The 24,363-nt window shown below is 50.6% G+C and overlaps 1 protein-coding gene across 1 annotated transcript in view; it reads right to left on the reverse strand.

Annotated features, from left to right (window-relative positions):
• Positions 1-24,363, reverse strand: part of Jakmip1 (janus kinase and microtubule interacting protein 1) — a 61,547-nt gene that overhangs the window by 31,526 nt on the left and 5,658 nt on the right. The window contains exons 2-7 of the mRNA XM_042055067.1: positions 22,755-23,249; positions 12,112-12,321; positions 11,064-11,183; positions 7,749-7,895; positions 6,924-7,064; positions 5,436-5,495 (exon numbers count right to left, since the gene is read on the reverse strand). Of these exons, the coding sequence (XP_041911001.1) occupies positions 5,436-5,495; positions 6,924-7,064; positions 7,749-7,895; positions 11,064-11,183; positions 12,112-12,321; positions 22,755-23,249 (1,173 nt within the window). The remainder of the gene's footprint in view (positions 1-5,435; positions 5,496-6,923; positions 7,065-7,748; positions 7,896-11,063; positions 11,184-12,111; positions 12,322-22,754; positions 23,250-24,363) is intronic.

Genomic DNA, 24,363 nt, shown 5'->3' on the forward strand with positions numbered 1-24,363 from the left:
CTCTCTCTCTCTCTCTCTCTCTCTCTCTCTCTCTCTCTCTCTCTCTCTCTCTCTCTCTCTCTACTCCACTAGACCCAGCATCTCATCAACTCCTTTCTTTACCTTCCCAGCATCCAGTCAGATTCACCTGAGAGATACAGGACCTACCAATGGCAGCCAGGAGCTGCCAAGACCCTCCCCACCCCGGCGATGCATACCTTCATGCCTATAGGTCATCTCCTGGCAGCCAGAGAAGTAGAGGCACACGAGGGCACAGAGGCAGAGGAAGAAGGAGAAATAAAGCACAAATAGGATATACTCCATGTTGGGGATGGTGCAGGCACTGCTAGCCTGTGCTGGCTGGACAGGCCATCCCCAGCTCCTCTCTAACCCCAGGAAAAGGCACTCCTCACAGCTTCCTGAATACTGTCAGCGGCAGAACCTGGAGGTCAGGGATGCCCCAAGGGTGTCCCCTTGGTAACAGCGATGCTACCTTGGATCGGCTCCCAGGCGCTGGTGACAGAGCTATCAACGGAGAAGAGCCAGTTTCCAGGCCAGCCCCAGGTATTCATCATAGAGCACAGCTTCTAAACCAGCATGTCCTCTGGGAACTTCCCTCCTAGGACCCAGCCTCCATTATGCCCATAACTGTTGTCAACAGTTTCGCGTCCCTGGATAACTGTCAAGTCCCCGGGCACAGTAGTGGCAACGGTACCATGACTAGAGCCTGCTGCTTTGTGCCAAAGTCACAAAGAACTGGGTGCCTCCTCCCTCACCTGCCTGGGACATCTTCCAGCTAACCACCACCACCCATGGGTGTCCTGGGCACACTCAGCCCACTGTTGTCTCTGAAGTGTGTCACTCAGGGCTTATTTGCCTTAGCGCTTACATGGCCTCTGCCTCTGTGCCCTCATGTGCCTCTACTTCTCTGAGGCCTCCCTGCTGCTGGACCCATGCAGAGAAAGGCACCTAGACTTCAAGACAGTGAACCACCAAGGGTCCTCCCCACCCTGCCCTGCATCTCCCGCCAGGGACTAACGTTAGCCTGCACCAAGTTAGCAGAAGGCACAGAGAATTGGTACAGTGTTGCTCCAGAGGGAATCCCACGGGAGAAGGGGATCCTGGGTAGACCAGGATGCTGCTAACACCGCCCTTAGGACTGTGGAGGTCATTCAAATATGGAGGCCACCACTGGGACTCTGCCCTGTGTCTATCACCTGCCCATGAGGGTGTGCCGTGCTGTAGAGGGGCTCTTCTTCCTAGGGTGTGATAGACAATCTTACTGTCCACCCGAACGGACTGAGGAACACCCAGGAGATCAGCCAAGAACAGCTCCAGAGACTAGCAGACTACAGCCACCAGCGGTCCCAGGCTTTGAGGTCAGGAGAAGGTAATAACTTGGAGGTGGGGAGTGGCTGGAGGAAATGGGTCACTAAGGGGTGTCTCTTGGAACTGTAGCTGCCCTGGCCCCTTCCTGTATGTCTTTTCTCTGTTTCCGGTCCAGTGTGTGAGCAGCTTGTACCACATGCTCCTTCAACTAGCTGTGATGCTCTGGATCACCAGTGACCCAGAACGGACAGAATCAGCATGACTGACAGTGCCTTCAGAGGCCGTGAGCCCACACAAGGCCTTCCTCCCTTGTTTCTGGCAGATACCTGGTTTCCATGGTAACCAGGGTAACTAATGCAGGGGTCAAATCAGAGTCCATGGGGATTCCCTAGGGTATGGGTGTCAGGGGTCAAGAGCAGGGAAGGAACTGTGAGTCTTCCGGAAAATTAAATAACATTCAGTGAATTCATTCAAATGGTCTGTGAAGCCGGAAAACCCGGCAAAGGAGCCTGGATACACAATGTACAGAGTAAAAGGGAGCCGCCTACAGGGACAAAGAAACCGCCAGTGCTTCAGCCTGTGGGAGGCGACAGGGATGCACCAGGCCAGAAGGGCAGCCTGGGAGGTGGCAGCGTAAAAATCACGCCCAGGACCAGTGACCCCACCACCTTACCACCTGGCCTGCATTGTCTGAGATGAAAAGCGGGAACCTGGCGCGCAAGCAGCCTCCGCTGAATCTAGAGACAAAGAGATGCTGGAGGCCCAGGAAACAGTGAACGAGAAAACACCTACCATGGCCTGAGGATGCAGATGGGTTGCTAAAGTGTCCTAGCATGCACAGTGGCCTGGGTTCAGTCCCCAGCACTGCATAAAACTGGGCTTGGTGGAGCAAACCTGTAACCAGCACGCAGGAGGTAGGGGCAGGAGGATCCTCAGCTATATCAAGAGGTCAAGGTCAACCTGGGCGATAAAAGACCCTTTCTTTAAAAAAAGCCCGTGCACCAGACAGGGGCAGGGGAGGGGAGGGGAAGGAGGGGGAAGGAGAGGGGAGAAGAGAAGAGAAAAAGAAGATCCACACAGGTTTCCCAAACCCAACCTTTCAGCGTTCTCACTGATGTACCCTCACACTCCTGCTTCTCTGAGGTAGGCCATGTCCTACAAATGTATTTTCTCAGGAAAGGCAGTGCCCTTAGTCAGTCAGCCACTCTGGAGACACCTGCTCTGTGCTGGACAGGACAGGGGACACAACCCACTGTGCCTGCTACACACAGGTGACTCACTGCCAGTGCGCTGTGAACTTCTCTCTCGATCAGCAGATTTGGGGACCAGCGGGAGATTCCGATTCTCTGATTTCCCAGCTTTCCAGCACAGGTCAGGCCAGCACTACTAACTGAGACGCTTGGGGGCACAAGTCTGAGCCTTTCTGACTGGCGGAAATTTTCAGACTTTATCAATTAAGTATCCTTAATCCAGAATCCAGAGTCTAAATGTTTGGAGTTGATACTGAAAACATTTTAAATTTCAAAATTAGAGTTTGGGGTCAAGGCTTCACAGCCTATGTAGGCTTGAAATAGTCAGACCTCAGCAACGAATTTCTGGGGAAACTCAAATTATGGAGTTTTTAGTGCCAAGCTTGTTCAGCGAACCACCCAGCCGCCCACCATCACTATTTCAACTTCTGTGCCAGGGTGGAAGGAGGCTCCCATGCTCTACAGACAGATTTGCGAACCGACACAATCTCCATTCCAGCAGCAGGGGGCGCTTTCTCCCCCATTAGTCCCAGCTTCCAAACGCTGAGTTGGATCTGCCAGAATCATCCAGACTTTCTGTGCAAAAGGACTTTACTTCAGTGACATCTACAGAAGCAAAACGTCCCCCAGAAGGGGAAATGGCGGGCAAAGAGCTCTACCAAAGGCAATGTGCAGCAAGCAGTCCGTGGAACCGGCTGAAAGCTGTAGTGTGAGGTCACCGTGAGGCAGAAACACGTACTGCAAAATTATTCCTAACCACGAGGGCGTTGTGAACGCTGAGCCACACTGCCCTGAACAAGTTTACCGCCTACACACTCAGCAGACTGTGCGGCATAAACATTCATATTTACGATGCCAGTGCGTGATGCTGATGGACATTTCTGGAGGATGCTGAGTGAGAATGCAGTCAAGTCCCAGCCGAGCGTAGGACAGACACTGGCCCTGGGGAGGGGCCGTGGCTCCATCACTTTTTTCTTTCCCAGCTTTTCTAGGATGCGGTAAACACAGCCGTGAATATGCACTAGCTGTGCTGGACCACTTCCTAATCTATCTTTCCTGTCTGTCGGTCTGTCTGTTTTAAAAAGGGTCTTTGGCTGAGCTGGCTTGAAACTTGCTGTGTAGACCAAGCTGGTCTCAAACTATAGCTCTCTGCCTCTATTGTGCTGGGATTAAAAGTGTGCACCACCATGCCCAGCCTCCTGGACTTCTGAGATGAACACACAGAGACCTGGCCCTGACTCTGCTCAGCCTGATGGAGAAAGCCGGTCCCTGGAGCTCAAGTGAGCTGGAGGTGCAGCCTCATCAGCCTACTGCTCAGCATCTGTCCCCTGTAACTGAAAGAGACGGAGTGGCCATGGGAGAAAATGAGATGGTGGCATGGCCACTAATGACTCCAAGCACCCAATGAGCTCAGACGGTGACTTCAATGCCACCACAGGAGACCTGTGGGCCAGATGTGGCTCAGAGGCACATTGGACATGCTCTACAATAGTTCTTACATTTACAACTGCATTAAAAAGTCTTGGATTTTATATAAAGGTGTTATGACTAAATTGTATCCCCTGAAAAGATACATTGAAGTACAAGCTGGGCTGTGCAGCGTGTGAATTATCTTGGTCGTGAAAAGGTAACTATAGAAGAGGGCACACTGAGGCCAGGGGAGGTTCTGATTTCACCATGACTGGTCTCCCTAAAGAAGACGTCAGTGTGACCTGCAGGAATTGACATAGGGCAAGGAATATTCCCCCATCACTAGAGCTGAAAGGAAATGGGGAAGGGAGACCTCCAGCTGCCAGAGGGAAGGAACATGGCCTTGTCAGCACCTCAAGGCCAGACTTCTGGCCTCTTGAATTATAAGACAGCAACTTTCTCTCATTCCAAGAGACCCATTTTGTAGTATTTTGTTCAGATAGACCTGGGAAAATAGTATGTCAGGATTTACACCTCCCTCACCTCTTTTTTTTACTGAGGATAGCCCAGTCTGGCCTCAAACTCACCAGTTAGCTGAGGCTAGCTTTGAAGTCTAGATCTTCCCACTTCCACCTCTCCAGGGCGGGGGTTATAAGTGTGTTCCACCACACTGAGGTGAGGACTTACACTGCCCTTGAAACAGCGGAATGCCTGGCACCATTGGCTCACCTTGTGCCTGCCAGTATTCTGGGCCAGAAGAGGCAGCGTCCCTACCACTCCCTGCTGTCACCCAGACCCCACCAGGGAGCCCGTCCTTGGCCATTTGCTATCACACTTATATGGTTTTTCTTACATGAAAGTATTTCTCTACAACTGTCTCTCTATCGGAAGACGAAGCCAGCGGGTCCCAGTACAGGAAGGAGCAAACCCATCCCAGACAGGTGGGCAGGGTGAGGGACACACAAACCACACCCTCCTCCGAAACCTCCCTCGAGGATCTCTAAGTCTCCCCAGTCATTTCAGTGCTTCCTGGCCAGGATACCTAGGCTGCCTCTGGGAGCCAACATACTTACATTTCACAAAAGAAGCACCGTTCTGCATAAATCATCAAAGCTGAGTTCCCAGAGCATGGTGTTGGGTGGCATAAGGCAAGGCCAAGGGTCCTTTAAACCCTTCAGAAGGCCTGGGTATTTATGCTTTTAATTTTGAACATATATAACCGAAGGTCCAAACACAGAATTCCATTAGTAAGTTTTCCATGAATAAATTACCATATCTAGGTCACATTACTGTGCCATAATGTATGGAGCCTTGAGACAGCCGTAAGAGCCTTTCTTTCAACAGCCAACACAGCCGGGTCACACAAGTCAAGCCTTTGCTCTGGGTCTGTGAGTGACCCTGTGGCCCTCCCTTCCTCTAAGGCTGGCCTGTCCTAAAGACTCCTGATAGGTACGATGGCAGGCTCACCTTGGGGGGCTTCAGGCTCTTCCCTCGATGCCTCTTGGAGCGCAGCAGGCGTTCTCTTTCCTGCAGGGAAGCACACCCATGCATCAGCGCCTGCAGCCAGACCCCCACGCCACCACACCACACAGTCAAGACTCAGGGATTCATTTCTATTGTGTGGGCTAGGTCACGTTCTAGCCACCTCACTGAGAGTCTGGTGACAAGACACTCACTCGGGCCCTTGTCTGGGTACAGATCTCCCAAGGAAACATCCACCCTGATGAGCCATCCCATCATAGGCAAGCATGGATTATTCTTTGGGTCAAGAGGCTGCAAAGCCTAAGCTGTGTGGCCTCGGATTAGTTCTGCTGGCCTCGGCAGGGTCCACAGCAGTTTGAGGAGCCTGTGACCTAGCTTGGACAGAGCCAGGGTGGAATCTCCCAACTCCAGAACTGGCCAGGTGACCACTTTATTTTCTCCAGTTGTTTCTTCCTTGCTGTGCAGATGGGGCGAGGAGCTGTCCTGCAGCATTGCTTAGTGGGTATCCTCTGCAGAAAGGGCTCCTGTGGGGTAGGAGTGGCAGAGCTAGGGGTGGCACTGTACCCAGATGGATCCCGAGCCTCTCACTCTCAGCACGGTTTTTTTGCCTCCAGCAGGACAAAGCAGGACTCAGCCTGAGCCTTAGCATCCACCCATCAGACCCCAGCAGGCTGGTCACGAGGGTCCCTAGTGCTGCTCTGGTTTGTCATTTTTCTTTTCACTCACTGTCTCTTCAGCAAATGTGTCTCATCATCCCTAGCTATATTATGCTATCTGGATAATGAAGCCAAGATGGATAGCTATACGGTTAATGGAAGGAAGAAAGGAAGTGTGGGGAAGACAGAAAGAAGGCATAAAATCCTTCTAGGATATGATCATGGCTTCCTAGCCTTCAAAGTCCTCTGGATGGAACCTTCATATACACACAGGTCTCGTGAATAAGCAGAGCCCACTCTGCGTCTGAGCTCCAACTAAGTCCACTGAGGGCATGCCTGACTGCACTGCTGAGTGCTGTCTTCTGCATAGGACATCTCCCCTCTCTACAGCAGGCTCACTCCCTTCTCCTTTCCACAGAACCAGCCCTGAAGAGTCAGTCTCAAAGCCCACCCGCAGCCTTAGCCGGTCCTTCAAACTCGGGTCTGATAACAAAGTTCAGATTTGCAGGCTCAAACTCCCGGTAAGCAGCAGCTAAGCACAAAAATAAGTATAAGTTAATAATAACTCAAAGGCCCCGCAGAACAGATCCATGCTGCCTCTTCACCATGGCAAGCCAGGAGCCCATTGAAAAGTAGGTTGCCATGGAAACTGTTCCCAGGTAGCACTGATCTCATTTCAGCTGAGCTGAGACACTTTTCTGGAGCATCACAGGGGGCCCAGTGCCTGAGGCTGGGCTGTCAGGGCCCACTCCCATCCCGAGGCTCAGTATTGACTCTGCCTCCTGTGGTGCCATCCTGGCCAAGAGGGACAACATACCAGGGAGAGGTCATCGATGACATGCTGTTGCTCCAGCACCTGCAGCCTCAGGAACTCAATCTCCTGCTCATCCCTGGTCAGACTGAGGTCAGTCAGGGATGTGTGTCGCTTTAGTGAGGCCTGAGCAGATAGCTTTTCTTTCTGCAGCAGGAAGGAAAGAAAGTGCTGTGATGTGCTACAGTGTGAAGGACAGGGCCTCTGTGGGGCTCAGGGGGTGGAGGTGACAGACAACTGGTTCCAAGATGGGAGATACAGAGCTGCGGGCCAAGGCCAAGCCAGAGGTGTGGTCAACGGTGCTCACTGGAGAGGGTGGAGTGGCAGGGCGTGGGGCAGAGGATGTCCTAAGCGAGTCTTAAAAGCTAGAAGGCAAGCAGGGGCGGGGGAGACTTTCCACCACAGGCTGCCCACACTCACACCTACGCCTCAGTCTTCTAAGTTGTGAAATGGGCACTCTAATCAATGAACACGAAGGCATCTTACAACCACCCAGACAACAGACACCAGTCACCCCTGATGGAGGAAAACCCGAACCCTGTTTCCATATACAGCCCCAACAGCAGTAACTGCTCCCAGAGGAATCCATGAAGCATGAGACAGTCACAGACTGTCATCCATCCAGTGGATAAGCCTGCCCTATCGATTCTACAAGGCCAGCTGGGGATTGATCCCACTGCTGAGGTTTCCTGTGTGGGGGGTGGGTGGAGATCATGGACCACAGAGTCTGGACAGGGCCGGAAACCATTGACGGGGGCGGGAAGCCATTGACAGGGGGCGGGACGCCATTGACGGGGGCGGGAAGCCGAAGGGGTCCGTGCTGGGCCTCACCATCTCCACATTCTCCCTCGTAAGGCTCTTAAGTTTCTCCTCCATCCTCTGGATGCTGTGCAGCAGGTCCTCGTTCTTCTTGTTCATTCTCTTGTTCTTCTCCACCAGCGGCTTCAGCTGCACCTCTGTCTCCCGAGAGCGCTTCAGCTGCAGTGGGTACAGACACAGGTCAGGAGACTGGATGGACCCACCGGTGGCCAAGCTACGCCAGCAGAGCTTCAACACTGTCCCTTCAGGAGTGTGACCCCTGGTGGTCAACCCAGTCACCTGGTTTTTCCTGGCCACTCTTCGGCAGATGGCAGGGCAACAACCTGCAGACAACAGCCCTGGCCAGAACGGGGGCCATCTCCTGAGGATGAAGGTCAGTCCAGTCATACAGCCTGGAGGGACTTGGACAATCTCCAAGCAGACAGTCCCTAAAAAAGTGGGGTGTCCTTCTAGGCTGTCATTTATTCAGCCTCTGGGAACAACTCTTATGCCCCTCTTGGTCATCTGATTTTCACCCCAGTTCTCAACATCTTTGAGGCAGGAAAGCTTTGTGGTCAGATCTACCTTCTAAAAAAGCCCATGGGCCCATGGTGAGGGCCAGACCAGTGAAACTGGAGAGAGGTTGCAAGGGGCGACAGAGAGGAAGAGCAGAGAGCTGCATAGTTAAAAGTGGCTTCTTCTTTTCCTCTGAAGCACAGCAGGTGGAATGGTAGGGTCACTGTCCAGCTGCACAACCATGGTCAAGTTCTCAGCCTGTTCCCTTGTCTATAAAATTGAAGCATGGGCCGCATTGATCAGCTTCTGTCTTCACAAAGCTCTTCCAGTGGGCCACAATTAGAAGCAACTGAAATCTCTCCTATCACCACCACAGAAGTGGCTGCAATGTCAGCAAGTCCTCCCCATGAACCTGAACTAGCTCTGACGCTCTCCGCTCTCTCACTGAAATCCCCCATCTCCCCAGGAGGGCCATGGCCACTATGCTGTACACCAGAACATGAGTGAAGAGGTGGCCCTATGGCCACTGAGGTCAAGTCACAGAACTAGGAGCAGGAATCCAGCACAGAGGCTGACCCGAGCACCCACCCTCAATTTCTATGAATGTTAAACTCTCTGATGTCGTGTATCAGGTGCAAAAGGCACCACGTGACCCGTGAGCCACCTGTGGAGATCTACCCCTGCTCCCGTTCCAGGAATGATGGCGACAGACTCTCAAAAGCAAAGACAGGCACAAGGCTTCTTGGCGTTATTTAAAATAGTAAGCCAGGAACGGCCTGAATGTGATGGAGGACTCTTATTGGTTAATAAAGAAACTGCCTTGGCTTTTTGATAGGTCAGGATTTAGATGGGTGGAGTAGACAGAACAGAATGTTGGGAAGTTAGTCAGTCGCCATGACTCTCTTCTCCGAGATGGATGCAGGCTAGAATCTTCCGGTAAGCCACCCCTCGTGGTGCTACATACATTACTAAATATGGGATAAAGCAAAATGTGAGAATTAGCTAATAAGAAGCTGAAACTAATGGGCCAGGCAGTGTTTAAATGAATACAGTTTGTGTGTTGTTATTTCGGGTATAAAGCTAGCTGTGTGGGAGCCGGGTGGGACGAAAAGCAGGCCTGCCTGCAGCCCCTCACTACATGAATGGTCGGCAGGCAGGCTGGCTAGCAAGCCATGGCACTGCCACACCACAAAGTCCAAGCCAGCAAAGCTTCTGCCTCATCACCATGGATGCAGGCTGCACTGATGGGTCTATGCCAGGAGGGTGCATTGCAGAGCATTAACACACAGGGGGTGAGGAGACAGAAAGAAAGCGCCCACTCTGCAAGTGCAAAATCAAGCCACCATCCTTTGGGGCATGGATTTGTTTATTAAAGTGAAATGTGTAGACGCCCAGATCATGAGTGTAAACAGCAGGCAGACCTGACTGCCTCCTCATTTCCAAAGTCGTTCAGGAAGTGCTTGTGCTTTCCTGTCCTCCTCAGTAAATTGCCATGTGGTCATGAGTGTCTATTCAGCTTATGAATATTGAAGCAAGAAGTAGAAATGTCATGGGTGTACAGTCCAAGTCTGATTGTCTGGTTGTCGCCATCTGAGGTATGCCTCCAAGCACACTAGGAAAACATTAATTTTCTTTCTGCTAAACCTGTGGAGATACATTTTTTCTTCACAATCCAGGCCAGAATGAACACCAAGATCATGAGGTTTTTGCCGAAAGGTTTATGCATTAACATGAAAATTAGCTTAGCTGGGGCCAGCGAGATGGCTCGGCAGGTAAAAGTGCTAAACCCAAACCCATCCCCAAACACACACAGTGAAAAAGGAAAGCCAGCTCCCCGGAGTTGCCCCCTGACCTCTACAAGTGGCACACACAAGAAAGAAGATATAATAAAAGAAAGAGATGGGGTTAAAAATAAAAGAGGTTTAGCTGTTTCTATTGTAGAAGTAAGCATATTTATGCATATATTAGTTTTACTAAAGATTTATTTTAAACTCTAAGTCTGTGTTCATTCCACACCACACACACACAAACAGAGAGAGAGATTTAAGACAGGTTCTCATGTAGCTCAGGCTGGCCTCACAACTTGATATGAGCTGACTGACAGCCTTGAACTTCTGATCCTTCTACCTGCCCCCTCGGGTGTTGGGATTAAAGGCTGGAATTACATGTGGTTTATAGAGTGCTGGGGATGGAACTCCCATGCCCACCCCGGGGATTCCTGCATGACAGGCAACTATTCGAGCAACTAAGCCACCAGCATGCATGTTCATCACTTTTAAAAATAGAAATGTATCCACTTTTATGCCAAGTAAATAAAGAATAAAAGTAGAATTATCCATAACCACGCCACCTAAAAGAACAGCTTTCCAGATCCGAAACCACTACAAAGCCTGCCCTGTAAACCGCTTTCATACTGCAATCTACAGGCAAAGAGTCACCTGTCGGTGACATCTGCTCCTCAGGACTGTGCTGCATCAATCTGGAAAGTCCCCACAGTTCCCGCGCAGCGCGGGAGGCTTTAGTGTTGATTGCCTGTGTTTGTTGTTGCTTTCTGCTGTTAATATTACAAACCGCTGTGGTGAGCACCCTATCCAGAGCCCTCTCATTCACTTCCCCAACTGTTTCTAAGAATGGATCTCTAAACAGACAACAAACAGAGAATTTCTTCAGTGAGTGTGACACACCACAAACACACACACACACACACACACACACACACACAGGGGGGAGGGAACCAGGAGGCCCTCACAGAAGGCCCTCAGCATCCACGCTCTGCCCCTTGGCCCAGCCCCTTCCTCGCGTCCACAGATGCCATGTGTCTTGCTTGGTTACCAGTTCATTCCGCTCATCTGCCAGCAGGGTGTTTCTGTCTTCCAGCTTCCGAATCACTGAATTCAGTTCAGCAATTTTTAGTTGAAATCGCCTCACATCTCGCTCATCCATATGTTGATCCTAAAAATAAAAACTTTGAAGAAGCTCAAATGATTCCATGGAGGCTCTGAAGACCCAACGATGACACAATGGGGACAGACCTGTCTAGAGGACTGGGTGCTGAAAAAGGCGGCAGACAGACAGACAGACAGACACTCCTGCTACATCCTCTAGGGACACTTCACCTCAACCCGCCTGAGACTTTAAAACACCTCAGTGGGATTCCAACACCAGCCCAGGGAAGCCCAAGCTCCCACACACGTGCAACCCACCTACCCTGCGTGTCTTATAAAGACCTGCCACAAGTCAGTGTGGTTTCTAGAACATGCTAGTACATTCCTCCATAGCAGGCTGTCATGCTTGACATTCAAACATCAGCACCTAATGCAACATTCAGCATAGAACATTCATAACATCCAAAGAGGCAGAGGGGAAGGAAGGAAAGGAGGGACAGAGAAAGGAAGGAAGGGAGGGAGGGAGGGAGGGAGGCAGACTGGCTTGCTTCTGCCTCCTTTTGCCAAAGGAGAGGTGGTGGCCCCCACACACTCTTGCCCTGGCACGTGTTGCTAGCCACTAGGAAAACCTTGCTTGCCTTTGGTCCTCTGACTTTGCGACTCTCTGGCTTGCCCAGGGCCCTCCTCCTCCTGGCAGAGTCCCCACTGTGTACCCTGCTCTGAGATGTCCATATCTTTTCTGCAACTCCAGTGCCAGCAGGCTCAGAGAGTCAGTTCTTCACCATTATCTTCTCAGGGCTGAGTGCTGGGCCTGACACACGCTGAATATCGGTAAAAGAGGGAAGGACCCAGGGAGAAGCAGGAGTCGGGAGGGGAGTGTGAGAGAACAAGAAAGGTCAAAGAAGGGCTAGCAAGCTGAGCAGGGCAGTGGCCAGCAGAGGAAGGATGCAGGTGGGTGGTCTTCTCTACGGCTAGCAGAACATACTATCCCTCACCTGCCCACCCATGAGTTCTGCCATGTCTCCAATGCCAGGAGGGAGCTCCCGCTTCGGGCTACTGTGGTGGCGCTCTGCCTCCTTGACCTGGACCAGCTGCTCATCCAGAGCTTCCTTCTGAAGTAGCAGCCTCTGGGTTTGCCCGGCCTGGACACCAAGCTCCTTCTCCAGGGCCAGGATCACCCGCTCCTTCCCTTTGATCTCATCCATCTGGAAGAGAAAAAAAATGGGCCTTCACATGCTGACTCTGGACCAGGGTGGCCTCATCCAGACTTTGGATGGATGCTGGGTCCACTGAATTGGGAATGATCTGGACGTGGGGCGGCGAGAGTCTGCAGCCCAGAACCTAATTTCATAAACACTGAAGACAAAGCTCTAGGTCTGAGCATATACAGAATTATGGTCACTTCCCGCTGCATCTCAGCCCTCCTCAGTCATCTCTCCACAATAAAGAACACATGATATCCCAAGACACCCCCAATCCATCAGCTCCCTATGGGCCCCAAGCAGGTCAGCCCATCCTGCTTCCTCACAGAGAAGCTTCTGGAGGTGACTGCTCCTGCCTCCCGCTTATTCACCAATATTCCCGGATGGCTGGATCCTACAAGCAACTGATGCAGGTATGATGTGCTCAATCCTCACTTCCCTCAGAACCCGAGTCACAGAACTACAAGCCACCTAAATGCTGCTTGGGCTCCAGTGAACCCCCTTTGCAGGTGTGGGGAGCCCCCTATTTGGGCACACAGGGACACTTATATCCTTGCCTACTCCAGCCCAGTCAAAACCAGTCTTCCCTGGGCAGTATATCAAACAGGGAGCAGAGCTTAACATGTCTGGCCAGACAGATCAGGGAGCCACACAGACAGAGGTTTGCAGAGGAAACCCAAGGCCATTCTTCAACTTACTCATATGAAGTCAACCACTAGGGAAGTATCCCTGTGAGGACAAGGTCCTAACTAGAGAATCTTCATCTTCTCTGGGACCTCTGATATGTTTTTCTTTACAAGGAAACAGTTGCATAGTCAGGGACCAAAGAACTGGAAGCAACCCCGGGAGCTGGGAAAAGTGGAAAGAACCCTCCCCCAGAGCCTTCAAAGCCACTTGGTCCTGGTAACACCTTGAGTTTGGTGTTCTAGAGTCACATAGTGAACCAGAAGGGACTCTAGATTTTCCCCCAGGGCAGAGTTCCCTGGGGCTCCAGGTCCAGCCCAGGCCTCCTCCTTCCTGCTTCCTAGCTAGCCTGGACACGCCCAGACCTCCTGCCCTTCACACACTAAGACAGGTGGATTCCTGGGGCTGGGTGCCATGGGTCACTCTCTTGAAGATAGGTTTTGAGGCCTAACCCCACTCTAGGCTGGTGCAACAATACAGTAAAAAAAACTCCATTTTACATTTTTCAGTTTCTGGTTTTTTGTTTGTTTGTTTTTGTTTTTTGAGACAGGATTTCTCTGTAGCATTGGAGCCTGTCCTGCAACTAGCTCTTGTAGACCAGGCTGACCTCGAACTCAGAGATCCGCCTGCCTCTGCCTCCCGATTAAAGGCATGTGCCGCCGCCACCTGGCTTTTTCTGTCTATTTGTTTTGGGTTTTTTTGGTTTGTTTTTGGTTTTGAAACAATCACTATGGTCTCATAAAAACACATAATAGAATCCAAAGCATCTTTGTGTACCCAAAATGTGGAAGGCAGCAGTAAACCATGATACCATAGCATCTTTGAGGGAGACAAAGGGAGAGAGAGACTCAAACTGTGGGACATAGCACCATGGGTGGCCTCAGCGCCCTAGGAGCCATTCCTGGGACTCCAGAACCTAGAGCCACCATGCCTGGAGCTCTCGTGCCTTCTGATAGTCTTCCTATAAGCAAGGGGGTTTTTTTTTGAGGGCGGAGGGGGGAGCTGTTGAGAAGGTTTCCTATGCAGCAGCCCTGTCTGTCCTGGATCTTTCTCTGTAGACCAGGCTGGCCTCAAACTTAGAGATCCACCTGCCTCTGCCTCTTGATTGCTAGGATTAAAGGCGTGCACCACCATGCCTGGCTTGTTTTGTTGTTTGGTATCTAGACATTTTGAAGAAAAGAATTTTCAGGTCTGGAGAGATGGCTCAGCAGTTAAGAGCACTGGCTGCTCTTCCAGAGGACTGGGTCTGAGCCCCAGCACACACATGACAGCTCACAGCCATCTGTAACTCCAGCTCCAGGGGATCTGATGCCCTCCTTCTGGCTTCCATAGATATTGCATGCATGCAGTGCACAAATGTACAAGCAAAACACCCACATACATGAAATAAAAAAAAACAAACAAGAACAAAAACAGTTGAGTTTCTCCCGCTGCTGCGAAAGAACACGCCTACACACAGGAGGAACTGAAGGCCACGGGTGACTGACCAGCATCCAAAGCACCTGGGCCATGTTCCCACCTCCTTCCCTTCCTCTCCCTGTTTCCACCTCCTCTGCTTCCTCTCCTTGTTCCCACCTCTTCCTCTTCCTCTCCCTGTTCCCACCCCTTCCCTTCCTCCCCCTGTTTCCACCTCCTCCCCTTCCTCTCCCTGTTCCCACCTCCTTCCCTTCCTCTCCCTGTTTCCACCTCCTCTGCTTCCTCTCCCTGTTCCCACCTCTTCCCCTTCCTCTCCCTGTTCCCACCCCTTCCCTTCCTCTCCCTGTCCCCACCCCTTCCCTTCCTCTCCCTGTTCCCACCACCTCCCCTTCCTCTCTCTATTCCCACCCCTTCCCTTCCTCTCCCCTTCCTCTCCCTGTTCCCACCTCCTCTGCTTCCTCTCCCTGTTTCCACCTCCTCTGCTTCCTCTCCCTGTTCCCACCTCCTTCCCTTCCTCTCCCTGTTCCCACTTCCTTCCCTTCCTCTCCCTGTTTCCACCTCCTCCCCTTCCTCTCCCTGTTCCCACCCCTTCCCTTCCTCTCCTTGTTCCCACCTCCTCCCCTTCCTCTCCCTGTTCCCACCTCTTCCCCTTCCTCTCCCTGTTCCCACCCCTTCCCTTCCTCTCCCTGTCCCCACCCCTTCCCTTCCTCTCCCTGTTCCCACCACCTCCCCTTCCTCTCCCTGTTCCCACCTCCTCTGCTTCCTCTCCCTGTTTCCACCCTCCTCTGCTTCCTCTCCCTGTTCCCACCTCCTTCCCTTCCTCTCCCTGTTTCCACCACCTCCCCTTCCTCTCCCTGTTCCCACCCCTTCCCTTCCTCTCCTTGTTCCCACCTCCTCCCCTTCCTCTCTCTATTCCCACCCCTTCCCTTCCTCTCCATGTTCCCACCTCCTCCCCTTCCTCTCTCTGTTACCAACTCCTCCTCTTCCTCTCCCTGTTCCCACCTCTTCCCCTTCCTCTCCCTGTTCCAACCCCTCCCCTTCCTCTCCCTGTTCTCACCTCCTCCCTTTCCTCTCACTGTTCCCACCTCCTCCCCTTCCTCTCCCTGTTCTCACCTCCTCCCTTTCCTCTCCCTGTTCTCACCTCCTCCCTTTCCTTTCACTGTTCCCACATCCTCTCCTTCTCCTTACTAAGCTCTTCAGAAGAGATCAGCTCACACAATGAGCAGCCTGAGTCTTTACTTTCACCTTGCCATAAGTTGCTTCCAAGGGGCCCCTGTAAGTTGTCATAAATGCCAATGCGCTGACCCAGGAGGCAAAGGTGGCGAGAGCAGGCACAAAGAGAAAGAGCATCCTGCTAGGTGTCTAAACAGGCCCTGCTGGTGACTAGCAGAAGCCCCGCAGTGGGGACTCACCATAGCCATCCGGGGCACCATTGTGCACTGCCTCACACAGAGCCCAGGGTCTCATAGGGAACAAAACTGGCCCAGCTCCTGGTGGCCCTCTCACTGGGGCCACAGGTAGGTGTACTAGTGTCAGTCGGTGATGCTCCCTGCTGCTGCTCCTTGCCACCAGAGACCTTTCAGGTACTCAGCTAAGGGAAGGGGGGGGAGTCAAGTAGGATGGTGTGATGGAGGAGAGTTATCTGTCTATGTTACTTTCATTGGTTAATTAATAAAGAAAACTGCCTTGGGCGACTACCTAGTCTGCAGCTCAGGGTTTCTGTCCAATGGGAAACTGCAGTCTCCCATTGCAGGAGACAAGTAGTTAAGTTGTACAGTCATCCTGGCCTTTACCAAACCACATACTCTCCAGCCTAGCTTTGCTAATGATGAAAGCATCCTATTGCCTCCTCCTCCTCCGCTAACACTTTTGATTGATTCTCGATTGGTTCAGAGTCAGCAGAAGACAGCAGAGCATTATCTCCACTCCTCAAAAATCCTGCAACGTGTCCATTTCCTTTCCTTGACCACTTAACCTCTCGTTCTGCTCCAAATGCAGGAGTCCACAAAGCTCCGGGTACTGTGCTCAGTCTGCACCGGGCGGTGCATCTGTACAGAGAGTGACAGACCTAAAAAGGGCCCTTGCATGGTGCAGTTCTATACAGCCAGCTCCAATTCGATCCCAGTCACCCCGAAACATGCCAAGCAAGAACACGGCTCCGATATGTACAAACACTGTACAGGCCGGTACTGCCTTAGCTGCCTGTGTGATGCACCCTCCTGGGGTAACAAGAAAACATTACCAAACGACCATGGAGTTCCTTTGGGCCCTTCTTCACAGTTCCACCCTACCGGCATCCTCCAATCTGTCCTCTAGTGCCACCATCCTCTTTCCCCTTCTCCCCTCCCTCTGGGTAGAGATATGCCTTCATCCTCATCCTCGGGGTGGCTTTTTTTCTCCCGGCACATGTCTGAGTCCACCCAAGTTCTTGTATACATCAGAAATGCACTCTTCCACACTTCTGTGTAATAATATTCCTTTAACTGACTGTGTTATTATTCATATAAATTTTAATCGCCTATTTGCATAGCGTTTTTTCTTTGTCCTTCAGGGAAAGCAGGCCTTCGTGCTTAATGTGTGGCCTTCCTGTAGGAACTTCTCCTTTTAAGGGGGTTGGTAGCTCTGTGCTCACTGGGATTAACTACTGATGTGATCTGTTTACTCCTGCCATCTACTCCCTCTTCTACTCGTCCCACCTGAACGTCTACACACATCCCTCCTATCTTCCTGGAGCATAAACAAATCCTCAGATTCTTCAGTTAGCTTTCAGCTGAGCCCTTTTTGTCTGTTGTTGTTGTTTGCTCTGGATCCCTCAGAGTGGCACACCTCAGGGGAGATGCGAGGGCTTTATAGGGGTGTGACTTCATTAATGGTCCAGGTCTCACCCATCCCGGGCCACACATCTGCTTCCCGGTATTGCACAGGCTTCAATGTTTTATCTGAGCAATCATCCGAGGTTTAAATTAAGGACCACGGATAATCTTTAAGCGTGTCTTTCCTGGTCATTCTTCCCTTTTTGCCCAAGCGCCTTGTTGCCAGCTTAGTTCCCATTCCTTGGAAAACATGTTTATCTCATTCTACCCTTTTCACAGAGTGTCACGGCTGCGTCCGGGGTCTCCACACTGACAGGCTGACTCGGCTTGCTTTGCCTCACAACACTCCCATGTAGAAGACACAGGCTCCCATGTGTGAGACACGGAGCTTCTGATGACTTCCTGCAACTACTGGACTTTTACCTGGGCCACCCCAGCAGCTGTACATGACATATATAAATATGTCACAGCAGAAACATCCCATAGAGACACCCTACTGTCTGAGTGTGGTTTATTGAAATGCCTGCCATCTCCTACTACACCACAAAGATAGCCTGTTCCTTAGTCACATGATCACGTATTTACAGGGCTGTTCGAGCCCCTTCTGTTCCTTTGATGTGCCTCTACCCTCAGCCTCACTGTTTCAATTGCTGTAACTTGGTCAGGAATGGACGATGGGTCAGCTTGAGAGTGGCTCTGGCAGGCCCTGCCCTTCCCTCCCACACTCTGCCTTACTTCTAAAGCTAGCTACCAAGGTCTATTTCCTTATTTGGCTCCTGAGGCTGGTTAACAAAGTTCAGCTATCAAAGTTTTGAAGTCTAGGAATCAAAAGCCCCCCTTTGGCTTACTTAATTAACATGCCTAATTAAAATTAAACACCTCATCCCAACAAAGGGTTTCTTCCTTAATCTACCTTTATAAACTGCCATTCGCCCAAAGGCCACATCTGTCTCCTCTCTATTCAGAGGCAGTCCTCAGGGGCAAATAAATATCCCTACCCCCTTTCCTTGTTCCCTTCCCTTTCTGCATCCTCTATCTCCTGTCTTTGTCTTTTATCTCCTGCCCTTTGTCCCTCCAGGCCAAATAAATCTTTGTGCTGAGAACTTGGTCTGAGAGTCCTGAGCTGACACTTTTCCTTTCACGCAGTAAGTCATATGACAACCTGGAAATTTTTCCTTCTTCAAGGTTGTAACTCCAAAAACTGGAAGTGTGCCTTGGAGAAAGAATGCTTGTCTAGCATGCAGGTAGCTTCAACACACACACACACACACACACACACACACACACACACAAGCACACACGCACACCTACCACTCCAGATCCTTCAAATGCTTAGCTCTAACTTAGAATCTGCTTGCCGGTGTCTGTGCTGCACAGTCCTACTCTTCAAACAGAAACGCCATCTTTATACTGTCCAGAGTGTACTCAAGAAAGTTCATCCCAGCTGGGCTTGACTACTGACTTCCCCACATGGGAGGGGCAGGGCTAGTCACCCAAGCTCCGCTGACTATCCAGCCACTCCTCCAAGTTGCATGAAATTCTGCCCTAAAAGAACTAGGTTTCAGGAAGAAGCTAGAACATAGAGGTTTGGCGGTGTTAATAGAGAGGGGCTCCATCTGCGCAGGCGTGAGAAGCCAGCATCCACGCTGAGGGCAAAGCCTCCTATGCGCTGCTTACTATTACCCACCCTTGACACACCCCACACTCATTGGTTTCTCCGGATGAACTCTGGGGATCAAACTGTCATTTGGGAGCTTATGAGGACAGGGTGAGAAAATGCTTAGTTGTCCTCATATCTTCGCTGTCATTGTTATCCCCTCCCTCCCCCCCAACTCAGCCCCCACACTGTACCCTACTGACACCCTCCCACACACACACATCATAGGAAAATTCTTACAACAGCCTAGGAAAAAAGTTAACTTGGATTCTGGGAAGCTTCCATTCACTTTCATCAACATTCTCAACAGTGGAAACTGTTTACTTAGCTCTCTAACTCTTTGCAGCAAGACTTTGTAGCCGGGTAGAGCACCTACACAACTTGCCTTACAATTATTCCTGGAGCCTTCTTCCTGCCATTTAAGTGTTTCTTTTTCCAGCTGTCTGCCGCTAGTGTATAGAAACAAAGGGCCTTTTGTATCTACTTAGTATCAGAGCTTGGACAAATGTGCTTGCTAGTTCTGAGAGCCTTGAGACTAACGACCTTGTAGGAGCGGCTGAAGCCTTCATGTGCCTCCCTTTTGCAGTTCTGCGCCATCCAACGTTTGAGGACATGGCTGTGAAGGTGCCATCGTGGGAGCAGGGACTAGCTGCTCGCTGAACATAGAATCTGATGCTACCTTGGCTTTCTAGTTTCCAGACCCAAAATTACCCAGTCTGTGCTATGAACCGACAGGGAGCAGATCCCAGACTCCTGCAGCAGCATCACAGAATTCACACATAAGCAACCAGGTTCCTCTTCTTCCAACTGTTAGAACTTAGTTCTTCCGTGGTCCTCTGTGTGCTCTCCGCCTGACTAGTGCAAAGCTCAACAGAAGAGGTGGTAACGGTCCCTTTGTTTTAGTCATGAACTTGAGTGGGAAACCTTAGCTGGCTCATCATTATGACAAACATTGTTAGCAGATTTCCCAAAGAAAAGCTTGTCAGTTTAGAGCAATTCCACTTTAATTCAGGTATTCTAAGAGTGAGTCCGAAAGATAAATTTTAAAATGTTCGGAATGGATGGATGAAAATGGCAACATGGGGTTTAATCCTTTACTTCGTTGCCAGATTAAAGCCTGTGGTGGCCTCTATGAGTGGATCTCTATGAGTTTGAGGCCAGCTTGGTCTACATAGCAAGCTCCAGGCTATCCAAAGCTATACAGTGAGACCCTGTCTCAAAACGTAAAAAAATAAAGTATACTCTCTGACTTTAAATCAGTAAATACTAAACTGATCTTTACATTTCCATAATTAACTCGACCTGGCCCATGATTTCTTAGCCTTCCAATATAGCCCTGGTCTTTCTTTGTTAATACTCAATTAGTATTCTTATAGCTATGTTCTTAAAAGATAAAAATCCCCCAATTCTTCACACATCATTAGCTAAGGACTTTGGATATTTTCTACTCTTCTATTTCCTGGATGCCTTTGGTACTGTGAGGGTTCATCTCTGTCAATTTAACCAGACTAAAATCAGCTAGGAATCACACCTCTGGGTGTTTCTATGAGGATGTTTCCAGAGGTTTAATTGAGGTAGGAAGCCCCATCCCATGTAGGGGGTTCCAGACTTGAGTAAACAGAAGTCAGCTGGGCACCAGTATCCATCTCTCCTTGTTTCCAGGGAATGCACTGAGCAGCTCAGTGTGAGCAGCTGCCTCCCATCTCCTGCCCGCCCCACGCCTTCCCCACCAGGATGGGCTGCACCAAACTGTGAGGCCCAAATGAGCTCTTCCTTCCTTGAGTGGCTTTCCTGGAACAAGCTCTATAAACCAGGTTGGGGTCAAACTCACAGAGATCCACCTGTCTCTGCCTCCTGAGTGTTGGGAATTAAAGGCGTGCGCCACCACCGCTGGGCCTTAAGGGACATTTTCTCAGGTATTTGATTTTAGCACTGAGGCAAGTAGTTGATGCAACCAGGATTCATTTCACTTCCTCCTTAAATATTTGAAATTTGAACGCCTTTCCTGTTGGGGCACCAGGTCCAGGCTCTTCTACATGTGGAAGTACCATGAGCTAGTAGCCGCCAATTCCTCTAAGTACATCTCATCTGTTGGTCGACACAACCCAGGGTGTCTTCAGTGTCAGCCCTTGCTTCTTCATTGCCCCCAGCCTACTCCCGAGACTTATAGTTAGCCATGTTTCCCCTTATCCATATTGTCGGTACTGAATCAATTTACCAATTTTAATTAATTTATGAACTTCTTGATTTCTTTATTGGTTTTTGTCTTTGGTAATTCTTATTCTTTATAGTTTTCCTTGCTCTACTTTCTGGGAAGTTAAATTATTATCATCATCATCATCATCGCTATCATAGTGTGTTTTATGACATATGAATTTGAATATGGGAATGCATGTGCCATGGCATGCGTGTAGAGTCAGAAGACAACTTATAGGAGTCAGTTTTCTCCTCCCACCAAGGGTTCCTGGGATCTAACTGGGATCATTGGGCTTGCACAGCAAGCACTTTACCCAATTCAATTGTCTGTCTGTCTGTCCTCCTTCCTGATAAAGCAGCTCGGATGGCTGATTTCCAGCATTTCTTTCATCTGCAGTGTGTTTTGCTCTGTGGGTTGATGTGGTACCAACAGTCCTCACATTGTGAAGCACAGCAGACTTTTTTGATAAGGGTTATGTGATGTACGTCCTTCCCAAAGAGGAACCCTGTAGGCTGCCGGCAAGTCTGCCAACTCTAGCTACAGGGCTGTCTCTTCCTCCTCTTAGTCTTCAAAATATTTCCTTTTACACACTTTAGGCTTTCCTGAGAAACCCTTTACTGCTAAGTACTGCCCTTGTTTAGGACCAGTGAGAACTCCTGACTGAGGCCCTTTCCATCCACATCAGCCAGGCTGGCTACACTCAAGGTCACTGCCAGCATGGCATCTCCCTGCCTCTTCATGTTCCACCTAACACAGCCTTCAGCTTTCAAGGTGGCTCTTCTAAACATCACCGTTTCATGCAGTCTGAGAATCTCAGCTAGCTGGGAAGGCTGCCCAGGGTCTTGATGTACACACAGCTGTTCATCACAGTCCCATACATGTACAGAGCACTGGCTCCTGTACATGTACATAGTCTTCTAGGACTATGGGAGATGCCACTATACCTTGTGGGTCCCCACTGGCCTTCCACATCCTTCAGGGCTCAGGAGAATATTACCAGTCTACAGCCATACCACCCTGGAGGTGCCTGGTTTCATCTGATCTCAGAAGCTAATCAGGGTCAGGACTGGTTAGTACTTGGACGAGAGAACATTATTAGCAGAGTTAGCTAACCCAGTTTGCAGACTGCTCCTTCCTGACACCATTGAAATGGCTCGAAGTTCCATTCATCTCTTAACTTCTAGTGGGGTCAATGCCTGGGAAACACAGACTAGGGCTGGTGGTGACTGCTATTGGCTCAGTGAAGTCTCCTCTTTCCCTCAGAAATGCGAGTCATCTTCACTTAACAGCCCTCGTCCCAACCCCATTTTTAAAAATTCTAATACTTTGCACTTCACAATTCCCTGTTGCAGATCTGGGTCTTACCACTCCCAGTTCGGGTGAATGAAAGAGCTGCACCTCCAGCCTTGCCTCTACAGCCACCGAGGTCCTCTCTTACAGCCCCCATCCTCCATCCACAAGCCCCACTACAAGAGACAAGGAAAACTGCTCCTGACAGTTTGCAGATCTGCCCAGAACCATGCCGCAGAAGAGACCTGCCATGTTAAGCCTACAAGCACCGCAGGGAGAGCCAGGACTTTGTGAATACCCCAGTACCTCCAACCGTGCCTGGAGCAAATAAACCGCCAGGTGCCTGAGAAAAAGTGCTGTGGCGAGAGACGCCACTTACCAGTCTGCGGATGTCACGTTCGCACTCCCGCTTGATGCGGTGCACCTCATCCTGGTGTGCTTGGTAGGCAGCGCGCAGGTCAGCGGCCTTAGCCTTGTCGGCTTGCATGCAGTTGCTGAGTGCCTCCTCCGCCTGTTTGCGAGCCGCCTTCAGCTCCAGGATCTCCTGTTGCAGCCGCTGGCGCTCGCCATCAAAGGTCCTGCGAGCCTCCTCGCGCGCCTCGGCCAGCAGTGCGGTCTTGACTTTGTCTGCGGCGCCATCGCGCAGCACGTTCAGCGTGGCCTGCAGCCGCTGCAACTCGCCTTCCTTGATCTTGGCTGTACGAGCTGCCTCCTGCTCATGCTGCCGGATGAGCGCCTCACGCAGCGCCTGCAGCTCCTTCGTTTTTTCCTCGTGAAGTTTGGCCTTGAGCTCCGAGATGTAGGCTGTGTGGCGCCGCTGCTCCTGCTCGCGCTCCAGTTTGGCCTCCTGCAGACGCTCCCGCAGCTTGCCCACCTGCCACCAGAACAGGAACAGGGGTTAGGGGCAGACCCGTACTTTTCCAGTCTCCACCCTCTAACTCCCCTTGTAGGCCACACCCACTGTTCTCTAACTCCCCGTTCTCCACCCCGACTTCATCCAGGATCTTCTTTCCCAGTTGTTTTATGATTTTCCCTGGAAAGCCAAACCTTAAAGACCTTTCAGTGCTGAACTGTATCAGAAAGGACAAGAAACTAGAGACAGCTGGAACAGAAACCGTCTCTCACCAAAGCCAGGAAGATTCCAAACAGTAAAGTGTTTCTAGAATGAGCCCAGAGCCACCCAAGGGGACAGGGTGAAGCCCTAACATAAGGGCTGGGTTATTGCCATCCTGCTAAGGATCCACACTTAGGAAGGTGGCCTCACCTTAAGCCATTCTAAAGAGAAGGGTGGGATAATTAGTTTTTTAATGAAATTCTGTCCTTTCCCTTCCCAGAATTCCCACTCCTAGTGCAGAAGCTCATAGTTAGCAACTCCATAGGGACACTGGTGTGCTCACTTTCCGGTAATGTTTTGGGCTTCCCTCCCCATCATGTGACTATCGGTCAGCTTGTGTCTGACCTCCACGCCAGCAAGGTTTTTTTGCCCTTCTCTCCTCCTTTGGCAGCAGATGAAGTTTACAGCTCACCTGACGAGGAGATTTTCTTTTACAAACAGTCCTGTGCTTCCATTTGTCCGTTCTTAAATTCTTTTATTAATGAGACTAAGAGCCCCCACAGTGGGACCCTCTTTGTGTACATCTGTGTGTATCTTGTATGTGCTTCTGTGTATGTCTGTGTGTTTGCATCTGTGCGTGTGTCTGTGTGTGTGTGAGTGTATATGTGTATTTTGTGTGTGCATCTGTGTATCTGTATATATGTGTATGTGTATCTTATATGTGCATCTCTGTGTGTGCGCTGTGTATCTTGTGTGTACATCTGTGTGTGCATGTGTGTGGTAATTATAAAGGTTGAGCCTCTCAGGGAACCTGACCCCAGGACCTGTGCTCAGCCTGAGCATGCTGGGTGGGTCTGGTCTGCAAACCTTTTACATGGCCTGTAGTAAAATGCACCTACGAAGTGATTTCTTAAGGTGAGTCAAATAGCCCAGG

Source organism: Arvicola amphibius, chromosome 1 (assembly GCF_903992535.2).
Source record: "Arvicola amphibius chromosome 1, mArvAmp1.2, whole genome shotgun sequence".
NCBI lineage: Eukaryota > Metazoa > Chordata > Mammalia > Rodentia > Cricetidae > Arvicola > Arvicola amphibius.